At 40.3% G+C, this 19,421-nt stretch overlaps 1 protein-coding gene across 1 annotated transcript in view; it reads right to left on the bottom strand.

The window, feature by feature from the left end:
• Window positions 1-7,358: 7,358 nt before the first annotated feature.
• SUSD5 (sushi domain containing 5) overlaps window positions 7,359-19,421 on the bottom strand; it is a gene marked incomplete at both ends in the record, with an annotated part of 36,587 nt that continues 24,524 nt past the window's right edge. The window contains 2 exons of the mRNA XM_080611466.1: window positions 7,359-8,641; window positions 17,742-17,930. Coding sequence (XP_080467592.1) covers window positions 7,359-8,641; window positions 17,742-17,930 — 1,472 coding nt within the window. The remainder of the gene's footprint in view (window positions 8,642-17,741; window positions 17,931-19,421) is intronic.

The raw sequence follows: 19,421 nt of genomic DNA, 5'->3' as shown, positions 1-19,421 counted from the left end.
CTCTATGCCTTAATACAGAGTGAGTATCAGATTTCCTGGAGCTTTTTGTTCCACAAAATATTAGCACTCCATTTATTGTAATTTTATGTAAGATAGTTAAATAACTTTGCTTTTCAAACTTAAGCAGTTGATCATAAACCATCACATCCCTATGCAACACATGTATTATAATACCCAGCTGGGATAGCTTCTCCAGTTTGTCCCTGTTTTTCTGTTGTTGGAGGTGTGTGTGTTTGCTCAAGGGAGAGGTTACTGCTCTGGAGAATTCTTGCCCTCCTGCTTTCCAGCCTGCATAGGACAACTCCAGATTTCCCCCTCAGAAACCCAACTGTTTATGTTAAGATCATATGCCCAAATAACTTCATCTTTAATATTCTTCTGAATCCAGAAATCCTGCCATTAGAGGGCATGGAGCTGGTTGGAGGTGGATGTATCCATCTACACTGCCTTTATTTTACAATGTTTGCCATTTACTTTTTTCTTATCACCATTTACCAAGCTGACTTAGGAGCTCTGCCAAGCACTGGCTGTTGTCTGTTTCTGTGGTGTCCCAGCTCTTCTGTGTTGTCTGTAAGTACTGCAATGCAAAACCTTAAAGACTCCTAAGAGAGGTGCCTGTAATTCAAGTTCCTGGGCATGAGGTTTTTCTGTATCTGTGCATTGTGGATGGAAATAGTGTGTGCAAAAAGCTTCTGATCAGATTTTGCCTGTTGGTGAAGCAAATGGCATAGACTATAGTAGGTACTAGAGAACAGAAAATCAATTCCAGGATCTCTGTGGTTTGCCACCCAAAATTATTTCTTTCCTGTTAAAGAAGCCCGTTTCTGTCTCCAGCACTAATTATTGGAGACTGCTGTGATATTTTTAAAGAACAAAGTACGTGGTAAAATACTCTAATATTTTTATTCCACCAGTAAAATACTGAGCACCAGAATCAACCTCTTTCGTGATTAATTGAACTTCAGTGAGTTACACTGGGGATACATTTAGTGCCTATGAACCCTAATTTTTTCTCTTCATCAAACGGTTATTCAGCTGTTGCAAGTCTCTTGGGTATTATCAATTTTCTGGTAAGCTTGTGATGCTGTCTTTAAGGCTTCCTTAGCTGATCTGTTTTCATGTTCAGCCATTTCCTCAGCTCTTGACCTTAGAGCTAAAATCCCCTGCCATTGTGTCTGCTCAGATGGGGATTTCATGATTGACTAGGATGTCCATTAGCCAGTGATTTATTTTTCTTAAGCCTACATTAGGTAAGCCTGATGTCCTTTACCATTCCACTTAAACTGAGAAGGCAGCTGATACTCTCGTGGCCTCCTGAAATGGCACCGTGATCCCTTTTTCATTTTGTTCAAGTGTCTGTGGATTTTTTCTGGCTTTTTTAATTTCCACTACATTATGGTCCCAAGCCAGTTCAATCTTAATAAGTACAAGTTGTTCTCAAACCCTTGTTCTTTTCTAATGAGAAATAGCTCCTCTTCCAGTTCCTCAGTATTTATTGTGGCTTTTTTCAGCATTCTCAGGTTCTTTTAACTGATTTTTCTTTTTCTGCTGCTGTTGTTAGAAGCCAACACTTACATGTGACTGCAGTAAATCAGTGTCTTCCACTTGTCTGATCCTGCCAGTTCTTCTTGGGAGGCTACAGGAGCGTAGTTCTTGCCTCTCTTCTGCCACCCCAAATTCTCTCAGTTGTGAGTTGCCTGCTTCAGATGTTAGCAGCATCTGCAAAACCTGAGGGGATGTTTAGGTTTTGTCTCCGTTTCTTCTTTTTTTATAAGGCTTATAGTATGATGCTGATTCTCAGGGAAGCGTCATTTGTTGAAGCCACTGTGTTCGTGTGACTTAGTTGAACGCAGCACAGGTGACATGTGTCTGCTGACCCCTGGGCTGACCAGTTCATGTTGATCCCAGTAGTAGTATTGCTTTTTATAGAGCCATACAGTTAATTTTCTTAGTAATTGCTCACATTTCCAGTAACAAAGCTGGCTCTTTGGGTAGCTGATGTTGGCTTTTGATCCTCTGGGAGATGGCTAGCACAAGGGCCTGTACGAAAGGCAAGACCAGTGCTTGGCCTCTTGATGGATGGGGTCCTGTGTGATGGGGAACTGCTGGAGAGCTGAAGATCAAATTGAGTCAAAAATGCTGGTGCACTGAACTGGGTATTTGGTTATGTGAAAAACATGACTGCTGTCTGTCAGGACAATCTTTTTTATGCAAGAACCAAAGCTTGGGCAAGGGAAGAGATTTGCAGCTGGGAAATCAGTGTATCTGACAGACTCTGCCAAGCATATAATCTTTTTCAAAGTAATACCTGCTCTTCCTGATAGTGACTTCTCATGTATTACCAGCTTCTTGCCTAATTCATCCTCATAAACACAAATATTGATTAAAAAAGGAAGAAGGATGGTGGGTGATTTTTTTCCCCAAAGTTTAATTCTGTTCCCATAAAACAGCAATATAGTCTCCATACTTCAGTGTCATGTCAATTCCAATAGCCAGTGAAGTCAGCTACAAGACCCATATACCTTTAGAATTATCAGTTCTGGCAAATTCAATGGGAATTTGAATGTCGTGCTGGGCTGTTTCACTGTAGGAAATCTGCAAGCAGACCTTCACTACTTCTGTTGACAAGGCATGAGCAAAAAGCAGATTCAGATTGCTCCGTTTTCCAGGGCCTTAATCCTTTGGAGTGCTAGGATATAAACTCAAAACACAGTTGGATGCTGTTCTCAATTCACCTGGAAAGCCCATCCATCAAGGGATGCTGCTTCTTCATAGTTGCCAGAGTAAGTCAAGGTAGAATTAGAGGTGGGTCTCCTCAAGACAACTTGGTCCCCTGAAAATCCTATCACATGTCCTGCTTTATGATGCTTTTTCTCAATAGGCTGTTGCCAGTAATACCCACTGTGTATCTTTGCAGTGAATTATTGGTCTATATTGATAAAGAAGGCAGATTCAGATAATCTTTGTTTCTAGAGTCTTCAGGAAAAATGGTTTAAATAGCGTGCAAATTTTACAGCTCTGAAAACGGAGTTGTGATTAGGCAAAGATTTGTTGGATTATAAAAGTACAAGTGTTTATTATGACTGGTACTGAGAATAAACAGTTGCCTGCATATGCCTGCTACTATGGAAATATGTTTTTAAGTTCTAATGTGAGCTGTAAACCAAAGCTACTTCAGTTAAAAAAATTCAATACTTAAACTGTGGGGAGAAGTAGTCAGTGCCAGAGAAAACATTCCCATTTAATAATGTTTGAACATAGAGCTGTGATGCAGTTTGTAGCAAGGCAGTGAGAAAAAGCCACAACTAATCCTTCATTGCAGCTGTCTGAACTTTTGGTTGTCTGCCATGCTTTAAACAGCGACTTCTTTTTTCTGGTGACTCAAGACCTGAATGACCTAGTGTGGAGAGTTTAAGCTATATGAAATAAAGAAGGTAAGTAAGAAACAGCCATAGCAAGTTGGGTTGCACACCCCAGCAAATCAGGGGTTTGTGTCCTAAGTCCTTTCCAGTGCCTAGGAAAAATATTAAATAGGTACCTTTTTATTTATTTATTTTTGGCGAGGAAATATTCTGTGGTTTAGATACCCATCCCTCCTCCCTCCCCTCTTCCCTCTCCTTACAGTACCGATGAGCTATGGAAACTACCTTCTGTAGAGAGTTTTGAAGTTTTAAGTTTCTAAACGCGAACCTTATCTGTAGACAAACTTTCTAAGTTGAGGTTTTTTTGATTGTTTTTAACCTTTTTCTTCCCTTTGGTGTACATCATGGGTAGGCCTTTGAAGCAGCAGGAAGTAACTTTTCCCCTGATTAATTCTTTTGCAAAGGAATGGAACTTGCTTACTTTCAAGTAGAAATATGGGGGTCAGAGGTGTAACTTTATGTGACTACTAACTTTGAAGAAAAAATTGGGGGTTTCTGCCTTTGCCCCCTTCTTACTGTCTAAAATCTTACTATCTTATTTATTCTAAGGGATTAAACATTTAAGCATTATCCTGAGCTAGTGGTAACCCTGTAGTGGTAACCCCTGTAGCCTTATAACTCAACTCATTTTTTGTTACAAGTGATTTTTCCAGTGGTCCTTTTTTCGATCTTTCACAGTGATGTATTATGTTGTATCATTGCATTGCAAATTGTTGGATATAAAAAAAGTAAATTCTTTCCATTGAAGAAAAAAAATTAATCTATGCTGGCTTCAATGCTCATGGCAATGAATCCCCAACGTAACAGCTATTGAGGTAAAGTATGCAATAAGGCAGTACAGCACAATAAACCGTATATCGTCATCTAGCTGGCAAATGCAAGGGCAAGTACAGAAGCTGAGGGTATTTCGGCCCAAGAATTTACTGAATACCTAAAATCCATGATCCCAGAGTTTCTGTACAAAGCGGGGCGAACCTATTGGCTGCAGGGGCTTGAATCCCCAAACACTGCAAGTAGCTTCAGTGTTACAACTCACAGTGAATTCTGAGCCTGCCCAACAACAAATCTATGCAAGGCTCTGCCCAGACACAAAAAACAGCGCGTGATCTGTATGAAATGGGGTCTTATTTAATAGTAGTTGCTAATACAAGAAAGGAAGAGAAAGATCATGTCAGTCTTAACACCAGTGAGCTCATTCTAGCCAGCCTGTTGTAATATGTGGCTTTCCTGGAAGAGGATGATACATGACTTCTATCACAGAGCAGCAGATCAATGTCTTAATGAACAGATGTCACCATCACAAAATCACTCCCAGTATTTTCCCCTTGCCTTTTACTTTTCCTAAATTCAACCCATAGCTGTCACTTTCAGCTCTTAATTACTATGATAAGTGACTCATCCCCTACTGTATTTTGACCTTATCTTCAGATTTTACTGTACTATACTGTTCGCCATCCCTACTGTCCTTGATTAGCCACGTTTCACACACAAAAGGAGATCTAAGTCAATTGTATAATTCATGGGCTGTTTACCCCCATCTGTTTGTTAGTTTCCCCAAACTCCCTGATTCATTCTGGTAAAGTGAAAATCGTGAGTACAAACAGATGCTGCTGCAAAAGGGGGTAGATGGTATTCTGAAGCAGAGCCAGCCTGGCAGCCTAAGCAAAACACTTTTTAGCTATGTCTTAAATTGTCTCCTACAAGAAATCCAAATGACAGACCTGTCTTTCCTTCATAAACATGTAGGCAAACTGGATGATTTTCACAAGAACATACACAAATGCTTACTTTCCCTTTTTTTAACCTTGATCTTTATTTAAATACCTCCAAAGCATTATATTAACATACATTTTCTTCTGGTTCGTGAATAACGATTATTTCTAAGCCTCAAATAAGGTCCCTTTACAATTTGTGGTTTTAATTCTATTTTGAGCCTCATTTTCACATGTTCAGTTCTTGAGCCAAAGAGTATTGACTTTTCATTTTGAATGATGCTACGCAGAGCTGTAACACATACTTGTATCTTTCAATTAAACAGTATTTGTAATGGCTGTCCCCAGGTTTATTTTTCAGCATGTTCCCATAAGATTACAGATGGCATGTTTTAGTTGAGTTAGTCTCTATAAAGTTGCATAGTGCGAAATCCATTGGTTTTTTGGATTTATTTAAATGTTACTGCATAAAAAAATAGTTTACAACAGAAATCCTAGGTTATTTTGTAGTCTAGAATGCATTAAAAGCATAAAGTCATGCATATGGCAGAGAACACAATATTTACAGATTTGTACAGTTTCTGTCCCTTATTTACTGTGGCTCTTGCCACTCTTACCACTCTGAGGTCAAATTCTCCATATGGCCATCATCTAAAAATGCTCTGTTTTCCTTATCAGCACTGAGATTGATGGCTGTGTGTATGATGGGCCCAATTCATAAAGTCTACCTTCCATGGAGTTAAAGATGGTTACCACTCTGACTCAAGGCAGCACAGGTCAACTCCCCCCAGTCACCTTTTCTTACTCCAGTATTTTGGTGTGTTGAGTTACTGGCATATTTTGGCTAAGGCTGTGCAATAGAGTGGCAGATGAATTTATTCCTGACCTGCAGGTTATTCAGTTGCCAGTCTTTCTCCTGTTCATTCAGAAAGGTAAGGAAGAGCATTTCATACTAAACTCACCAGAACTATGTTAAGGGATTCTAGAAAACATCCTCTTCTCTCTCAGTTTATTTTCAGGACTCTTGGAAATGGAACATGCTGTTGGAAAAGCCTCTGTGTTTTTACACCAACGCCCAGTCTAAAAGTCAAGTGTTTGCATTTATTAACTGGATGCGATTTCTCTTTCCCAGGTTTGCTTTATCTTTAAAACCACAACAAGCAGCATACAAAATGGATACCATCTCCCACAGCCAGTGTCCACCCCAGGCACCCCTACAGCTGATATAAGAGCAGAATGGAGAAAATCAGTCCTTCCACAGAGTTCACATGGCAGAAATGTTCTACATGGCTTCAGCTGCCAGAGGTACACCTGGCTGTGAATTCAGCGTCCTGGTCAGTCAGTGTCGTGTTCAGAAAAGCAGCTGACTTTATATAGGGTGTCCCTGGAAAGTGCTTCATCACTGTTTGGCTCTGTAATAAGAGGCTATTCATTATAACACCTGGAATCAAAGGTGCTCTGACTCCTGCTGATACTCAAGGAAGAATGGCACTTACTGTATCCTCTGAATTCCAGGGAGATATCATGATTTCTATAAATAGATTAGTATAAGAATGGTACTTCTTCACTAAGGCTAAAATAACACCTTCCAGAAAGGCGTGATGATCCAGCACTTGTGGCTTGTTAAGTTCACAACATTGAAGAAGAGTACCTTAGTAATCATTGCAGTACTATCCATTAAAGTACGGTAGCAAATGGTTTTTCATTTTAAGACACATCAGATAATAATTTGTTATGGTGGTTTATCCTGACCAGCTTGGGCAGGTTCTAAAAAAGGAACAACACCAAATGTGTGGTGGCTCCAAAAACGTCTTTCTCCCCTCCTTCCCTCTTTCTTTCTTCCACTGAGACTAGACCAAGAAGGCCTGACCAGCCTTGCCATTACATTATAACCAGGTAACACAGAAATTAATCAATTAATTTATTATTAATAGGAGCAAAATGTAAAAGCGGAACAAACTGTAGATGTACTACCAAGCACACGGTGTCCTGTTGATACCTCCAAAAGACTCCTGTGATAAAAACATACAGATTCTTTAGCTCTTGATAGGTCAAATGTGTTAAACTGTGATTTCAAAAGGATGAAATCTTTTCTGTCTTCTATGTTCTTCTAGCATTCTTTATTTTCTGCTTTCTGCACTGCTGGATTTTAGCATCCATGAGTCATGTGATCCTTCTAGCATCAGTATGTTTTCCTTCCAGTTTCTAGCCCAGAGGCCCTTAGTTAGACTTTCTGCATTTCGATGTGCTGGTGGTGGTAGTGGTGGTAGCAATGATGCCTGGGTTGACACCTTCCATTCAGTTTATAGACAGAATTTTTCTGCTGCCGTTTTTTGAAGAACCACACAGCCAGTACAGCTGCAACCAGTAACAAACAGAGAAGAATCACAATTACTGCTATGATAGCACCTTTACTGGACCTGGGACAATCTTCTTCCTCACAGGGATCAGAAGTGGGGACAGGCTTTTCTCCAAGGCCCTGGGTGAGATTTTCTTGCTCAGCTAATTCCTGGGATGATGTGTCAGTAATGATATCTGGAGCTGGTGCAGTGGTTGCTATTTGTGCAGGGTAGGTGGTTGCTTCTTTTGGTTCTGCATATGGAGCGTGATCAGAGGGGCTGACCATCACAGAGGTTTCTGACATGGATGTTTTTAAGCTGGTCATGTCAAACAGCATCGTTGTACCAGGCTCCTGAGTCACAGTTCCCTGAGATGTAGTTGGGTGGTCCCATGCACTATCATCATAACCTCTGCTCGTGCCTAAGTTCTCCAGACCACTCACTGATGTAAGTAGCACTGGTGTCTCTTTGGTCCCTTCATCCTCTGCTTTTGTTGTTGTTGCCACAATCTGTGTTAAACCTTCCTCTGGAGCTGGGCTACTGTTGCCTGATTTTCTTACTTCAGCATGATTTGTTTGGTCAGTTGTGAGGACAGCATCATCTTCAGTTCCCATTGAACCATCAACTTTATCCCCTTCCTCTTCATCATCCTCTACCACTTCTTGCGTTACTGGATAGCCATCTAACCATGATTCGTCAGTGATGGCAACTGCATCTATCTCTGCCTTTGTATCTTTAGTTGTGAGAATGGGTCCAATGGGGAAATCCTCGCTGTCATAAAACATTTTGGCACCAGGTTCATCGTAAGGTGCCTTCACTCCAATGTGGTTATCGCCATCAGAAAGCTGTGCTTTAGTGGAATCATCTATCTCTTTCTCTGATTCAGGCTCAGTGAAAGGCTCTGATGGAAACCAAAACAAGTTTTTTTGGCTTAGAAGTGACACAGGGGATTCAGTTGGTGCCCTGCTTCCTTTTTCAGAAGTGTCTGTGTCCTGAGTAACACCTTTGGTACTTCCAATTCTTCTTTCCTCTGAACTTTTACTGAAGGAAAGCCGTTCTTGCTCCTGCTCCATTTCCTCTTTGCTATTGACGTGTTCATTCTCAACAACAGGTATTGATCTGTCATCAGGAAAATTATCTTCATAGTCAATGTGTGCCTCGGTTTCATCTAGAAGCATTAAAAAAAAATCCAACACAAAAGACAATTAAAGACACAAAGACACTTAATTTCTCCAGAAGAGCACTGGGCTCATTTGTTACAAGAAGCCAAGAAGAAAGGTGCAATGAGGAGTGACTTCTAGACAGTAATTTTCATTCCATGTGAGCTCCTCAGAGCTGCCCAAGGAAGACCCCACCACCAAAGCTGATACTGAGTTTTGCTTATCTTCATCTGAAGGAAAGAAGATGCACCCATGACTGCAAGGATAGAAAACTCGAACACTTAAAGCCTAACACCTAGGGATCAAGATAACACCATCTGCAATCAACTCTCAGCTTCCAATTTTAAGAAACGTAATGTTACCAAAAAGGAAAGAAGAGGAAAAAACCCCAAAACCAAACTGGTAAAACCCCCCAAAAACCTGAATGCAACAGAGAGGCAGATTAATCTCAAAGTTTGAGTTTGATTTAGAAATACTCCCCATGCCTCAGCAGACTTAACCAGTCATAGTAAAATAGACTTCACTCGGAGCATGAAACTGAAGGTTTGAGTTTGAATGAAATAATGCATTGTAATTTATATTTCTTTCAGTCATCTAAAAGACCTTAGCTCAATGAAGAATTTTCCAAACCAGACAGGGTGGTTGATTTTCAGCTCACACAAGTTTTACTCCATAGAAGGTTGATGTAATTGCTGAGATTTATGCTGGCATTACAAGGCCTAGAAAATAGTGCCTTAGGATGTGGAAAATAAAACAAATGAATCATGGTGAGAATTTTTCTTTTTAAGAGAGTGTTTAGCCTTTCATGAAGACAGTGAAGCAATAGACCTGGCATGACATGGGAAACAAGAGATTAATAGGCAAAGCTGTATTACAAATCAGTGCATTCATAAAGCCTTATCTTTTTTTGCCTTTTTACACTCCACCAACTTTGAATCACATTTTCATCTGGGGCCCACCTCAATTTCCGAATGAGTCACATTCTCCTTGGAGACTGCTTCCCAGACTTCTGGCAGAGCCATATTTGGTCTACTCTTAAGAAAGATTAGAAACATTGTCAAACCAGTCTGACCAAAACCACTCAGTAGTGATACAGCTCACACCAGCTTACTTTTTGCCAGAACAGCTTAAGCCGGGTGCCAGAACAGAATGAGTATTAGCAAAAGGTATTTTTCTTGGAATAGCATCCGGGTCTACCAGAAACCAAAGCAGTTACGCTGAGGAAACCAAAATGTGAGAGTTAATACCTCTGTGAAAGCCATCGTGTTGGAGAACGGGATGTTCTCAGTATGTCCTCTCAGCTCACAGCATGGGTGTAGGGTGAAACCTGTGCAAGATACAACAGTGCCAACAGCAGACTTCTCTCCTGCCTGGTTCTGCTGTCTTTATCTACTTGTGTAATCCTCTAGATCCTCTCCATCCTTTCCAAAGCAGGAAAAAACTTCATCTGGTGCAAAATCAACTTAACAGACAGGGCAATCCATCTCTCAGAAGGGAAACTTTCCTGGTAGGACTCTCACTTTTTCTAATTCATCCTAAAATCTTTTCCAACATTATTTCAGGCTTTCATTAATGACTGGAGGGTCCCTCTGAATACCAAAACATTTTAGCAGCATATTTATGAAGCTCTGTGTGGCATTGGCCATCACTATGCAGCACTTACAATAGCCATCAAATGCTAGTCTCACTTTGTCCCTTGTCTCATTTTCACTAAAGAATTTTTCTACCTCGTATGCTGTTTGCATGGAAATGGTGCTTCAAGCCATTTTGTCCTCTTATGCTAGTAGTTGGTATCTGCCATGCCTACTTCACTAAATTCCAGTGTCTCCCAGGACAGCCTATAGGATATATATGTGCATTGAAACATGGTAATAGGAGAACTCACTATTTACTAACAGTGGTGGTCATTCTTTCCTTTTCTGAGTTGAATCTTCAACCATGTCTGTCTTCACCTGTACCTCTATTTTTGCTACTCATTTACTTTTCAGACTACAACAATCCAGCTGAGAATGAAACACTGATTTTTATGTTATGGCATTCTAGTGCATGCACACACGTCCATGAACAAAAATTACATTCATATGCTTGGGTTGTTTCCTCCAGACGTATTCTTTTGTTAGCAGTGTGAATGGGCAGCTAGTATTCATCTTATTTACCAGTATGGATCGTTGGTGAATGCTTAATAACTGTAGTAATACGGGGTTTATAGAATTTGAAGCTCGCTCCCTTTAGTGCTTCTCCTGCCATGTACTTTCAGCCCTTCAGATGAAAGTCCTATGGAGGCGCATCAGGAAAGAGAATGTGCTTGTAGGAAAACAGAAGTCCTCAGTCTATCAGAACATATTAAGTGTTTGGTGAACCGTCAATCAAGTCTCCATCAAACCTGCTGTCTTTGGGCCTGATCCTGCATGTATAGAAATGAATTGGTGCTTTCTTAATGTTCAGCTGAGAAAAGAAAAAGCCCATTGTAGTCTAAAGAGAGCCTGAGATTGGAGCTCATTATGCACTGCTTGTCCCTGCATAAGGGAGTCTTGTTCCTTCTGACAATCAGATTGTGGCCCAAGTTGTAAAGCTGCTATAATGTATTTTCATATGCAATCTCCTGTATTTGTATAGTTTATAGCAAAGACTATCAACATAACTAATGTTTGTGTATGAGATGGCAGAATGAAAGCAACTATTGAGCTTTCTAACCATCAAAGGAAATACAGACCCCCTGAGTGTGAAGCTTTGATTTATATGATCCTGAATTGACTTACACAATAATAATACCCTATTCTTTCTTCTGGGCCTCAGACCTTCAAATGGTGGACTTAGTATTTAGTGATTTTGTGTTGCCATGACAATTTTTGAAGTTAACCATGAGCTTGATTTTCCAGAACAGATTGCACAACTTCTGTACTTCTTTTTGCTCACCTCCTCAGCACTTACCTGAGCTTTCCAGCTCCCTGAATTTTAGTCTCAGTACTGAAGAGCCACAACCAAACTAGATTCAGCTCCACCTCTTATCCAAATAGTTGTAATCTATATTTATATTTACACAGTTTTTAAAGCTGCTAGCAACTGGTTTAAAAGTGATTGCATCTTCTTTCCTATCCAGGCAGGTCTGTTTTTAAGAAGAGGAAATGAATTAGTCCAAGACCAAAATCTTCCTATATTTGGTTGTCGGTACATTTTACCCCTACTCTTCTCTGGCAGACTCAAGGATCAGGGAGTTTTGGTTCACTGTCTGAGGGATTACTGAGGCTGAAATGAACATTTTACAGCACACTACTGAAAATGTGGAACTCGATTAAAAGGTAAAATCCTTTTCATTTAGCCTTGTCTTTTCTGGGAAGCATCCAGTCCTTAAAGAGCTTTCATCTCCTTCAACTTTTGATCCTAATGTGAGAACAGTGACCAAACACAGACATAGGCAAAACCAAAGAAAGAGCCTGGTTTTCCACACTCTAGGATCAGTTTAATTTTTCTTCTAGATAGCATATTGGCATCACAGCTGTATTTTGAGTGTTGCTATTTTGGACAACCATAAAGTGCACTGCATATTTTGAGGATGTATTTTTGGACTACAGGAAATTGAAACTTGATTCTATGTAGACCATCATCATAAACATTTCTACTGTATAAACCCAGCTTTATTCTAAGAATCTCAAAGTAGTTACAGTGAACATTAACAAGAGGACATGTGTCTGAAAGGGTAGGAAGGAAAAGAGCATGTAGACCAATTTGCCTAAGATCAAAGTTGTAAACTAGAGCATCTTGAAGAATTATCCATTTGACTTGGATCACACTTCTCTCAAACCAGCCAGGGTACGCTAGACAGAAATTGTTTTGCCTTTAGTCTTTTGCAACAGCTGCAAGAAGGATGACTTTTTATTGTAGCAGAAAGCCTGCTAATATAAATAAATAACCCGTCATCATTTTTAAAAGTAATTCCATTTGGCAGAATCAGTTCATGCCTGATCAATACCTTCCATTAATCTAATACAACCACTCAGTGACAGACCTGAAAAGAGAACCAAAGTTTGTCATAACAATTGTTTTGACAAGTCACGGACATATTTTGTTCTGATTTTATTTGTCTGTCACAACTCTTTTTTGCACTCCCAAAAGAAAACAAACCAAAACAAAACATAGCCCCAAATAAGATCGGAAGCCAGAGACATTTTGCTTTACTCTGCCCATTAAAAAAAATAGAAGGAAAAGAACTAAGTGGTGCTGGCTGGGCATGCTTACAGAGCACATGAATGTGAATCAACACTGTTCCTGAGGACTCAGAAGCAGTGTTTGAAGTAATGAAAATAGTTGGACCAGGCAGAAAGACTGGGAGCTGCAGATGAAGCTTTCAGAGGTGGTTGAAGTCAGCTGAATCCTCCTCACACTGAAATCAGAAGTTTGGTGGTCAGTGTGGAAGTCAGACCAGCTCTGAACACTAGACAATTACCTGAGTGTTGACACTGGAGAGACTCTTTAGATGTGCAGCAGATATGACCTCCTGCCACAAGCTTATAGCTGGAAAAACCCAAAGCAGCCAAGGGAGAAGGAGAAATATGAGACATTCCTCTTAACCAGTTTTAGAGCAATGACATGATTTCCCAGCCACCTAATCCACCTTCTCTGTGAAGAAACAAGCTCTCAAGGACGCAGCCTAATGCAATACAGTCCTGCCTCCGCTACTGAAATGTTCATATTAATGCTTCTGATACTGAAGCTATGGTTCATTTTGGGAAAGAAAAAAAACAAAACACATATGTCATTTAGCAATGTTCACGTTGGTCTCTGTGCCTGCAGGACAGCCGCAGCATGGCATGTCTACATCTGCTTTCAGACCTTACTACAGTGCTCATCTTCAGAATGTGTTTTGTGAAACAAATATGTGCTTTCCACAGAAAATAAACTGCAAAACCCGTGTATTTCCCTGTTCTCTGCTTAAGGTTGCTTTGTTGGGTTGAATATCCCTGTGTTTTCAGCTAGAACACAGCGTCTTTTCATGACCAGAAACTGCAGGAAAGGCTAACTGCACAGAACCACTTTTTTCCTTAAAAAGCGTCTTGATTAAAAATTACCCTCCATTGCCTGGTGTATGCAATGCCCAGTAAAGCCATTTGTAATTTACTGTTTTCTTAATTTTTTACATACTTTTCTGTATCCAGAATCCACTTAATATAATCCCAAAATGATTTTGTTCAGTTATGCCCACAGCCAGGTTTTGCCACGTATTTTGGATTATATGTGTATTGCTGCATAATATATGTTTTCATTTAATTTACAGATTTACCAACTGTATGGTTGTACACTTATATCCTGAGTGCCAGAATGGACTGTATCTCTCCTAACTGGATCAAAACAGAGAGGAAATATGATCATAAAGCTACTTCAAAGAACATGTAAGTGCTATATTTAGACACTGCTATGATGATAGTCTTTGACTCTGTATTTGCCCCGGGTGAGCAACTGGGAATGTAGTGCAGGCCTAATGCTTTTACACAAATAAGAGAAAAGCCCAGTTATTGCTGTTCAGTCTGATATGCTGCTTGGACAGCTGGGCATTATAATGTGGCAGTTACCAAGTAGTACAGTGATACACATCTGTAACATCCGCAAATCTCAGGCAGCTTCATGAAGCTGCATAAACATTATCACTCTTTCATGGATGAATAAGCAGCAGAGAGCAATATAGTGACTTGCCCCATCTCAGAGACAGTGCAAGATGTAGGAACAAGACTTGTTCTTTTAATCCTATGGCAGGGTTTTAATCCCCATGGTCTAATTGTGCTGGCATAAGAGCATTGGGACCACTTCACATTTCCAGTTGCTCAGCTGGTGCAGATGCAGAAGGAAGGATCTATATCACCTTACCAGCCTCTAAACGTAGTATTTAAATGTTCATTGAAGTGGCTTCACCACCATTTTCCTTCTGACGTCAGCCAGTTAGGACAGAAATGGCCCACCCTGCCAACAGGGATATAAGTTGTCCTGTCATTTGCTATCATAATAGGGAAGTTACTCTTTTGCCTCAGAGCACTTAAAAAGCAGCGTGTGTGTTGACTTCTGCAGTACTTAAGTAGTAATTATTCTCCTTTCTCCTGTGACCCTAAAATAACTGTTAACCGTAAGTCAGGTTTCTTTTAATTAAACGCCCTTTTGTGTTCTTTTTCACTGAATTCTTACTTTTTTAAAAGTACTGAAATCTCATATCACATATGTCAGTCTTCTGTAAAACCTTCTTTCTTAAAGAATCATGATCAGGAGGCTCGAATAGCTAATTATTAATTGAACACATATTGTGGGTTCTGTCCCACGTCTTCTCTTTAAAGTGTTTGAGAAACATTAATGAAGGAAGCCCCTCAGCATGAAGTCTACATTTAAATAATCCAGAAAGAAAATTCATAATCCACAATATTACCTCTGCTCCCAAGTTCCAGTGTTGATGTTTGTGATTTTACAGCCACACTTCCCTATTTCTTTTAAAAATATTATCCTCTCCCCTGCGGCTGTGTGAAAGGCTCAGGCAAAACAGGGGGAAATAGACTATTTATCCAGGGAAAACAGTGAAACACACACAACTTAAATAGGCTGATTCTTTCCCTTCCTTATTTTGGTGTCGTACAGTTTTGTTTCTATGTGTGATAAAGTCAGCATTTTCACTAACCTCAGTGAAGGAAAAAGAAGTACCAGTTTGGTGCAGATTATAGGAGATTCAGACCCACTGGGTTATCAGATGGAGATACTCTTTTCCTTCTCTCCCTCCATGCTCCTCCTTCACTCCCTGCAGTATTTCACTTAATCATCTGAACTGCTGTTTGTAAGAACAGTTCTGGAAGATGAAATAGTTCAGAAAGATGTTGGAATTTATTTGGTTTTATTTTGTATCTCTATACCATTTTGATGGGTTTGAATATCTGGTTCCCTGGTACACAGGCATGACCCGTTTCTACTAAGAACAAGTTTTACCTTTTCTCATGATTATGTACTGCGCTGGTATATATTCATGAATAAAAATAACTCCCCGTAAGCCCCTGGGCATTAAGGAATACATAGGTTCTGAAATAGATATGTTAACTTCAGCCCATCTAGATAGCTCAGCTACCCGACAGCTGCCCATTCCTTTGCTGAAGATTAAGCTGCTTTGCCAGAAATATCATCTTAAAGGTGTGATATTTCTCTGGAAAAAAACCCACCATAACATACTCTGATGACTGTTCTTGAATATTGCAAAGAGTGTGAGCTTTATGCATAGAGCAGGGTAACACGAGAAAGAGAATGAGAAAGCAGACTTCAGATTGCATCCATGTCTGAACTCATGGTACTATTTAGCTTATGTTTAAACAAAGGGAAAGTTCAGATCATTGCACAATTTAAGTAACATAAAAGTGGATTTTCTTGAAGGTTTAAATCAAGGAAATGTCACTATTATAGCTTCCCATAGCTTTTACATTATGTTCTTGTTTTGTTTGGGGTTTTTTTAGTCAAAGCCTGATTCCTTCAGTCAAGTTATTCGGTAAGAAAATCCACTTTCATTCCTTTTAATGGAGTAAATATATGGGCAGCTGCTGTTGTGTTTGTAGACAGAACTCCTGCAAGCATGGTACAAGATACAAACTTGCCTTTTTACTGGGGCAAATTAAAGGAGAATACTTGTTTTTTCTTTATTTTTAACTTTTCCATCTAGCTGCTTAGCTCTAACCCAAGCGTTTCTGCCACTGTCACAGGCTTCTGCAGCACAGGCAGCTCTCTTAACTTACACAGATCGCTAATTTTCCTAACCTACCAAAATGAAGTGGTATTTACCATATGCGTAAGACCAGAAGCTCAAAAATGCTAAAGCAACTAGTAGGAAAGGGCTAGTAAAACTCAGATCAGCCAAACTAGTTTCGTACAAGCCAGTGGAAAAAGTCTGGGGCTTAAAAGATGGGCAGCTATTGTATTACCCATTTTGCATCCCAAATAAAAATTCAAGACCACCTAAAGGATGGCCAGCTCAACTCAACCTAGAAAATACAAAGAAATAGAGGGAGTTTCATATGGATCTGCTTTACCCTTGAGAAGTACTGACCCCTGTCTTCATGGGGCCACAGGATTACTGTGGCATCTTGTCTTTTCTGTAAGAAGGATGCTATCTCAGGGGCCTCAGCATGTACCATCAGATAAAGATGTATGGGTGGTGACTGAGTGCTAAAATCATGGACAGCATGTCTATGGTAAGGAAAGATGTTTATTATGTGCATGCCTACAAAAAGACACTGACTTTTCTCTTTTCTTGCTCTAGGTTACCAAAGGTGAGAGCAAACACCGAGTTTTCATTTCAGGAGCCTGCTCTGTAGCAACTCTGTGGCTTCATGTGAAAATAAACATAGCGGAAGATAGACAAAACCTGCATTGTGCACACTGTGTGGTAAGCAATGTCTTTGGCTCTCTGATGCTGCCGGGGAGCAGCTTTTGAACTGCTCTGAAGAAAATACTTCTGGCATTTGTTGTACCATCAGTAGGAATCCCTTACCTTGAGTAAACTAAGTAGGTACATAGAAAAGTTATAAACCTCACCCAGTAGTAGAATGAGCACACACAAGGTTATAAACAACTGATCTCCAGAAAGGGGCTGATTCTGATATTAAATACAGAGGTGAAGGATCTTCCCAAAGGATATTTTCTAGTAATTAAAAATTATGGTCAGTACTAAACAAAAAGGGCACTGGGGGGGAGAGGAAGGCAGATGGTGGACTGGAAGGCAGGAGCTGAATGCTAACCCTGGGATAAGACTCAGTGAATCCCTGAAATGGGGGTAGCAGATGCAGGTAAAATAAATATGGCATAAAAAAATCTGATTTTTTTACTTTCAGTGGCTCCTGCTAACCAGAAAAAAGAACTTTATGCACATGTGAGTATGACTACATTATTCTCTCCTGTGGTTTACTAGAGATATCTGCCAGCAGGGCTGGAAAAGCCCTGTTGAGCCAGCTAAGACATTGATGCTGCAGTCACCAAGAGCTTCCCTGGGACTTCATGTGCCCAGGAGGAAGTACCCCTGTATGCCTGAAACCATCTCTGTTGGGCCGATGGGAGGCTGTGACCTCCTGGAGGGATGCTCCATGTGCTGGGTGAGCTTACCTTTGACACAGGCCTGAACCTGCCCGTACCACTCCCCGCAGCTATTGCAGAGCAGCGTGAATGCTGTCTCCTTGTTGCCCATGACGTACCCCTGGGCGCAAACATACAGCAGCTCATCCCCCATTTCAAAGCCAGTGTGGCCATGCAGGATGGTGTGGGGGAAGGACGGTGGATCCCCGCAGGGCTTGTCTGGAAGGTAAAAAGAAATGAGATTGTAGAGACCTTGCAAAAGTCTTTAAATGCAGTGCTAACAGCGGTGCTAAAAGGGTTACACCAAGGACAAACTTACACATCTCCACGGAACTCATACATCTCATCTGATTCATGCCCTCATCCCCCTTCATAACTGTTTTCAGCTGTAATTGTTTAGGTATATATTAGGCTATAGCTGTGATGTGATAACTGTGATGTTACTGATGTGCAACTGCAATGCACCTAGAGGGCCTTTGTTTCCAGCAAGTTAGCTCAGGATGTTTAGGTACAGCTGTCTTCTCTGCCTGCTTCTGCAAAGGCTAAAAAAGGCTTGGGTATGCTGGGACTGGAAAGCAAAAAGTTTGGACACAAGTCATTTTTCTTAAATGCAGAATTGCTTATGGAATTGTTTAAGACTGGCACTTCAATGCAAGCAATCAGAGGCTGAGCAATGACTCAGTCTACCTTCACAGAAAGGAAAGTCCAGGTTGTCACCAGCCAGTTTTCAGACTATTCCTTCTAGTCTTTTTCAAAATCAAAGGTTTCTCCCCTGATGCTCAAATTCCCCCAGTTTTAGGTTAGAGACACCCTAAATAAATGGTGACGTGTGCTCTTCAACAACAGCCAAGGGTAACACAGCTCTGCTCTCTGTGAGAATATGAAGAGCTAAATGTTTCTAATGAGGTGTTTGATAATATTTCTGCTGATAGCACTAAAAGCCAGGAAGCCAAAATTGCTATAAACAATAACAATGGATCTGAGTTTTTTGTTGCATGGAAGAAGTGCAGAGAGAAAACTGCTAACCCCAGTGTAAACTGGATTTTAACCCTTTTTTTCCAGGTTTGAACAATCTTGGCTATTGTTAAAAAGGTGGGTCAAGATCTAAAGAACTTCTAAGCGTTGGGGTTTCTCGTCACTTAAAGGTCTTTCTCTCGTAGAGGTGCTTTTCAAGAGGTGTTTGTCATGTCCCCCTTTCCTCCAGATTTTTTACAGTCGCTTTTGGGACAGACATTTCTTGGTTACAGAAAAACCAAAACAAGAAAACCTATAACGCAAGAACATGATCTTACTCAAAAACCCAATGGACAAAGTGTGCAGTGTTAGTACAAATAAACACTTCTGTATTCTTTCTCAAATCTGTGATTTTTTTCCCAGTGGTTCTAGAGCCGTTATTGACTGTGGAAGAAAAACCAACTGCTCCACTTGCCAAAGTAACTGAAGATTCAAACCCTGTTTTTGTCCAGGTACAAAACAACCAAAAGTGAAAAGGCAATAGGTAATAGCTCAGGAGTTCTCGTAATTACACGGGATAGAGAAACTTAGGGCCAGGCCTGTGTTCTAGCATGGATCTTTCCTGTTGAAACAGTTGGCATTGGTACAAAAACCTATTTACTTAGTTGGCTAAGCAAAGACTATGATCCTTGGAAAGACTTCTGCTTGGAAGCTGAAAAAATGATCTCCAAGACTATGCTCCTAAACATGCAGAAG

The sequence above is a fragment of the Psittacula echo genome, assembly GCF_963264785.1.
Source record: "Psittacula echo genome assembly, chromosome: 2".
Taxonomy (NCBI): domain Eukaryota; kingdom Metazoa; phylum Chordata; class Aves; order Psittaciformes; family Psittacidae; genus Psittacula; species Psittacula echo.
This window is presented reverse-complemented; position numbering and strand designations above follow the sequence as displayed.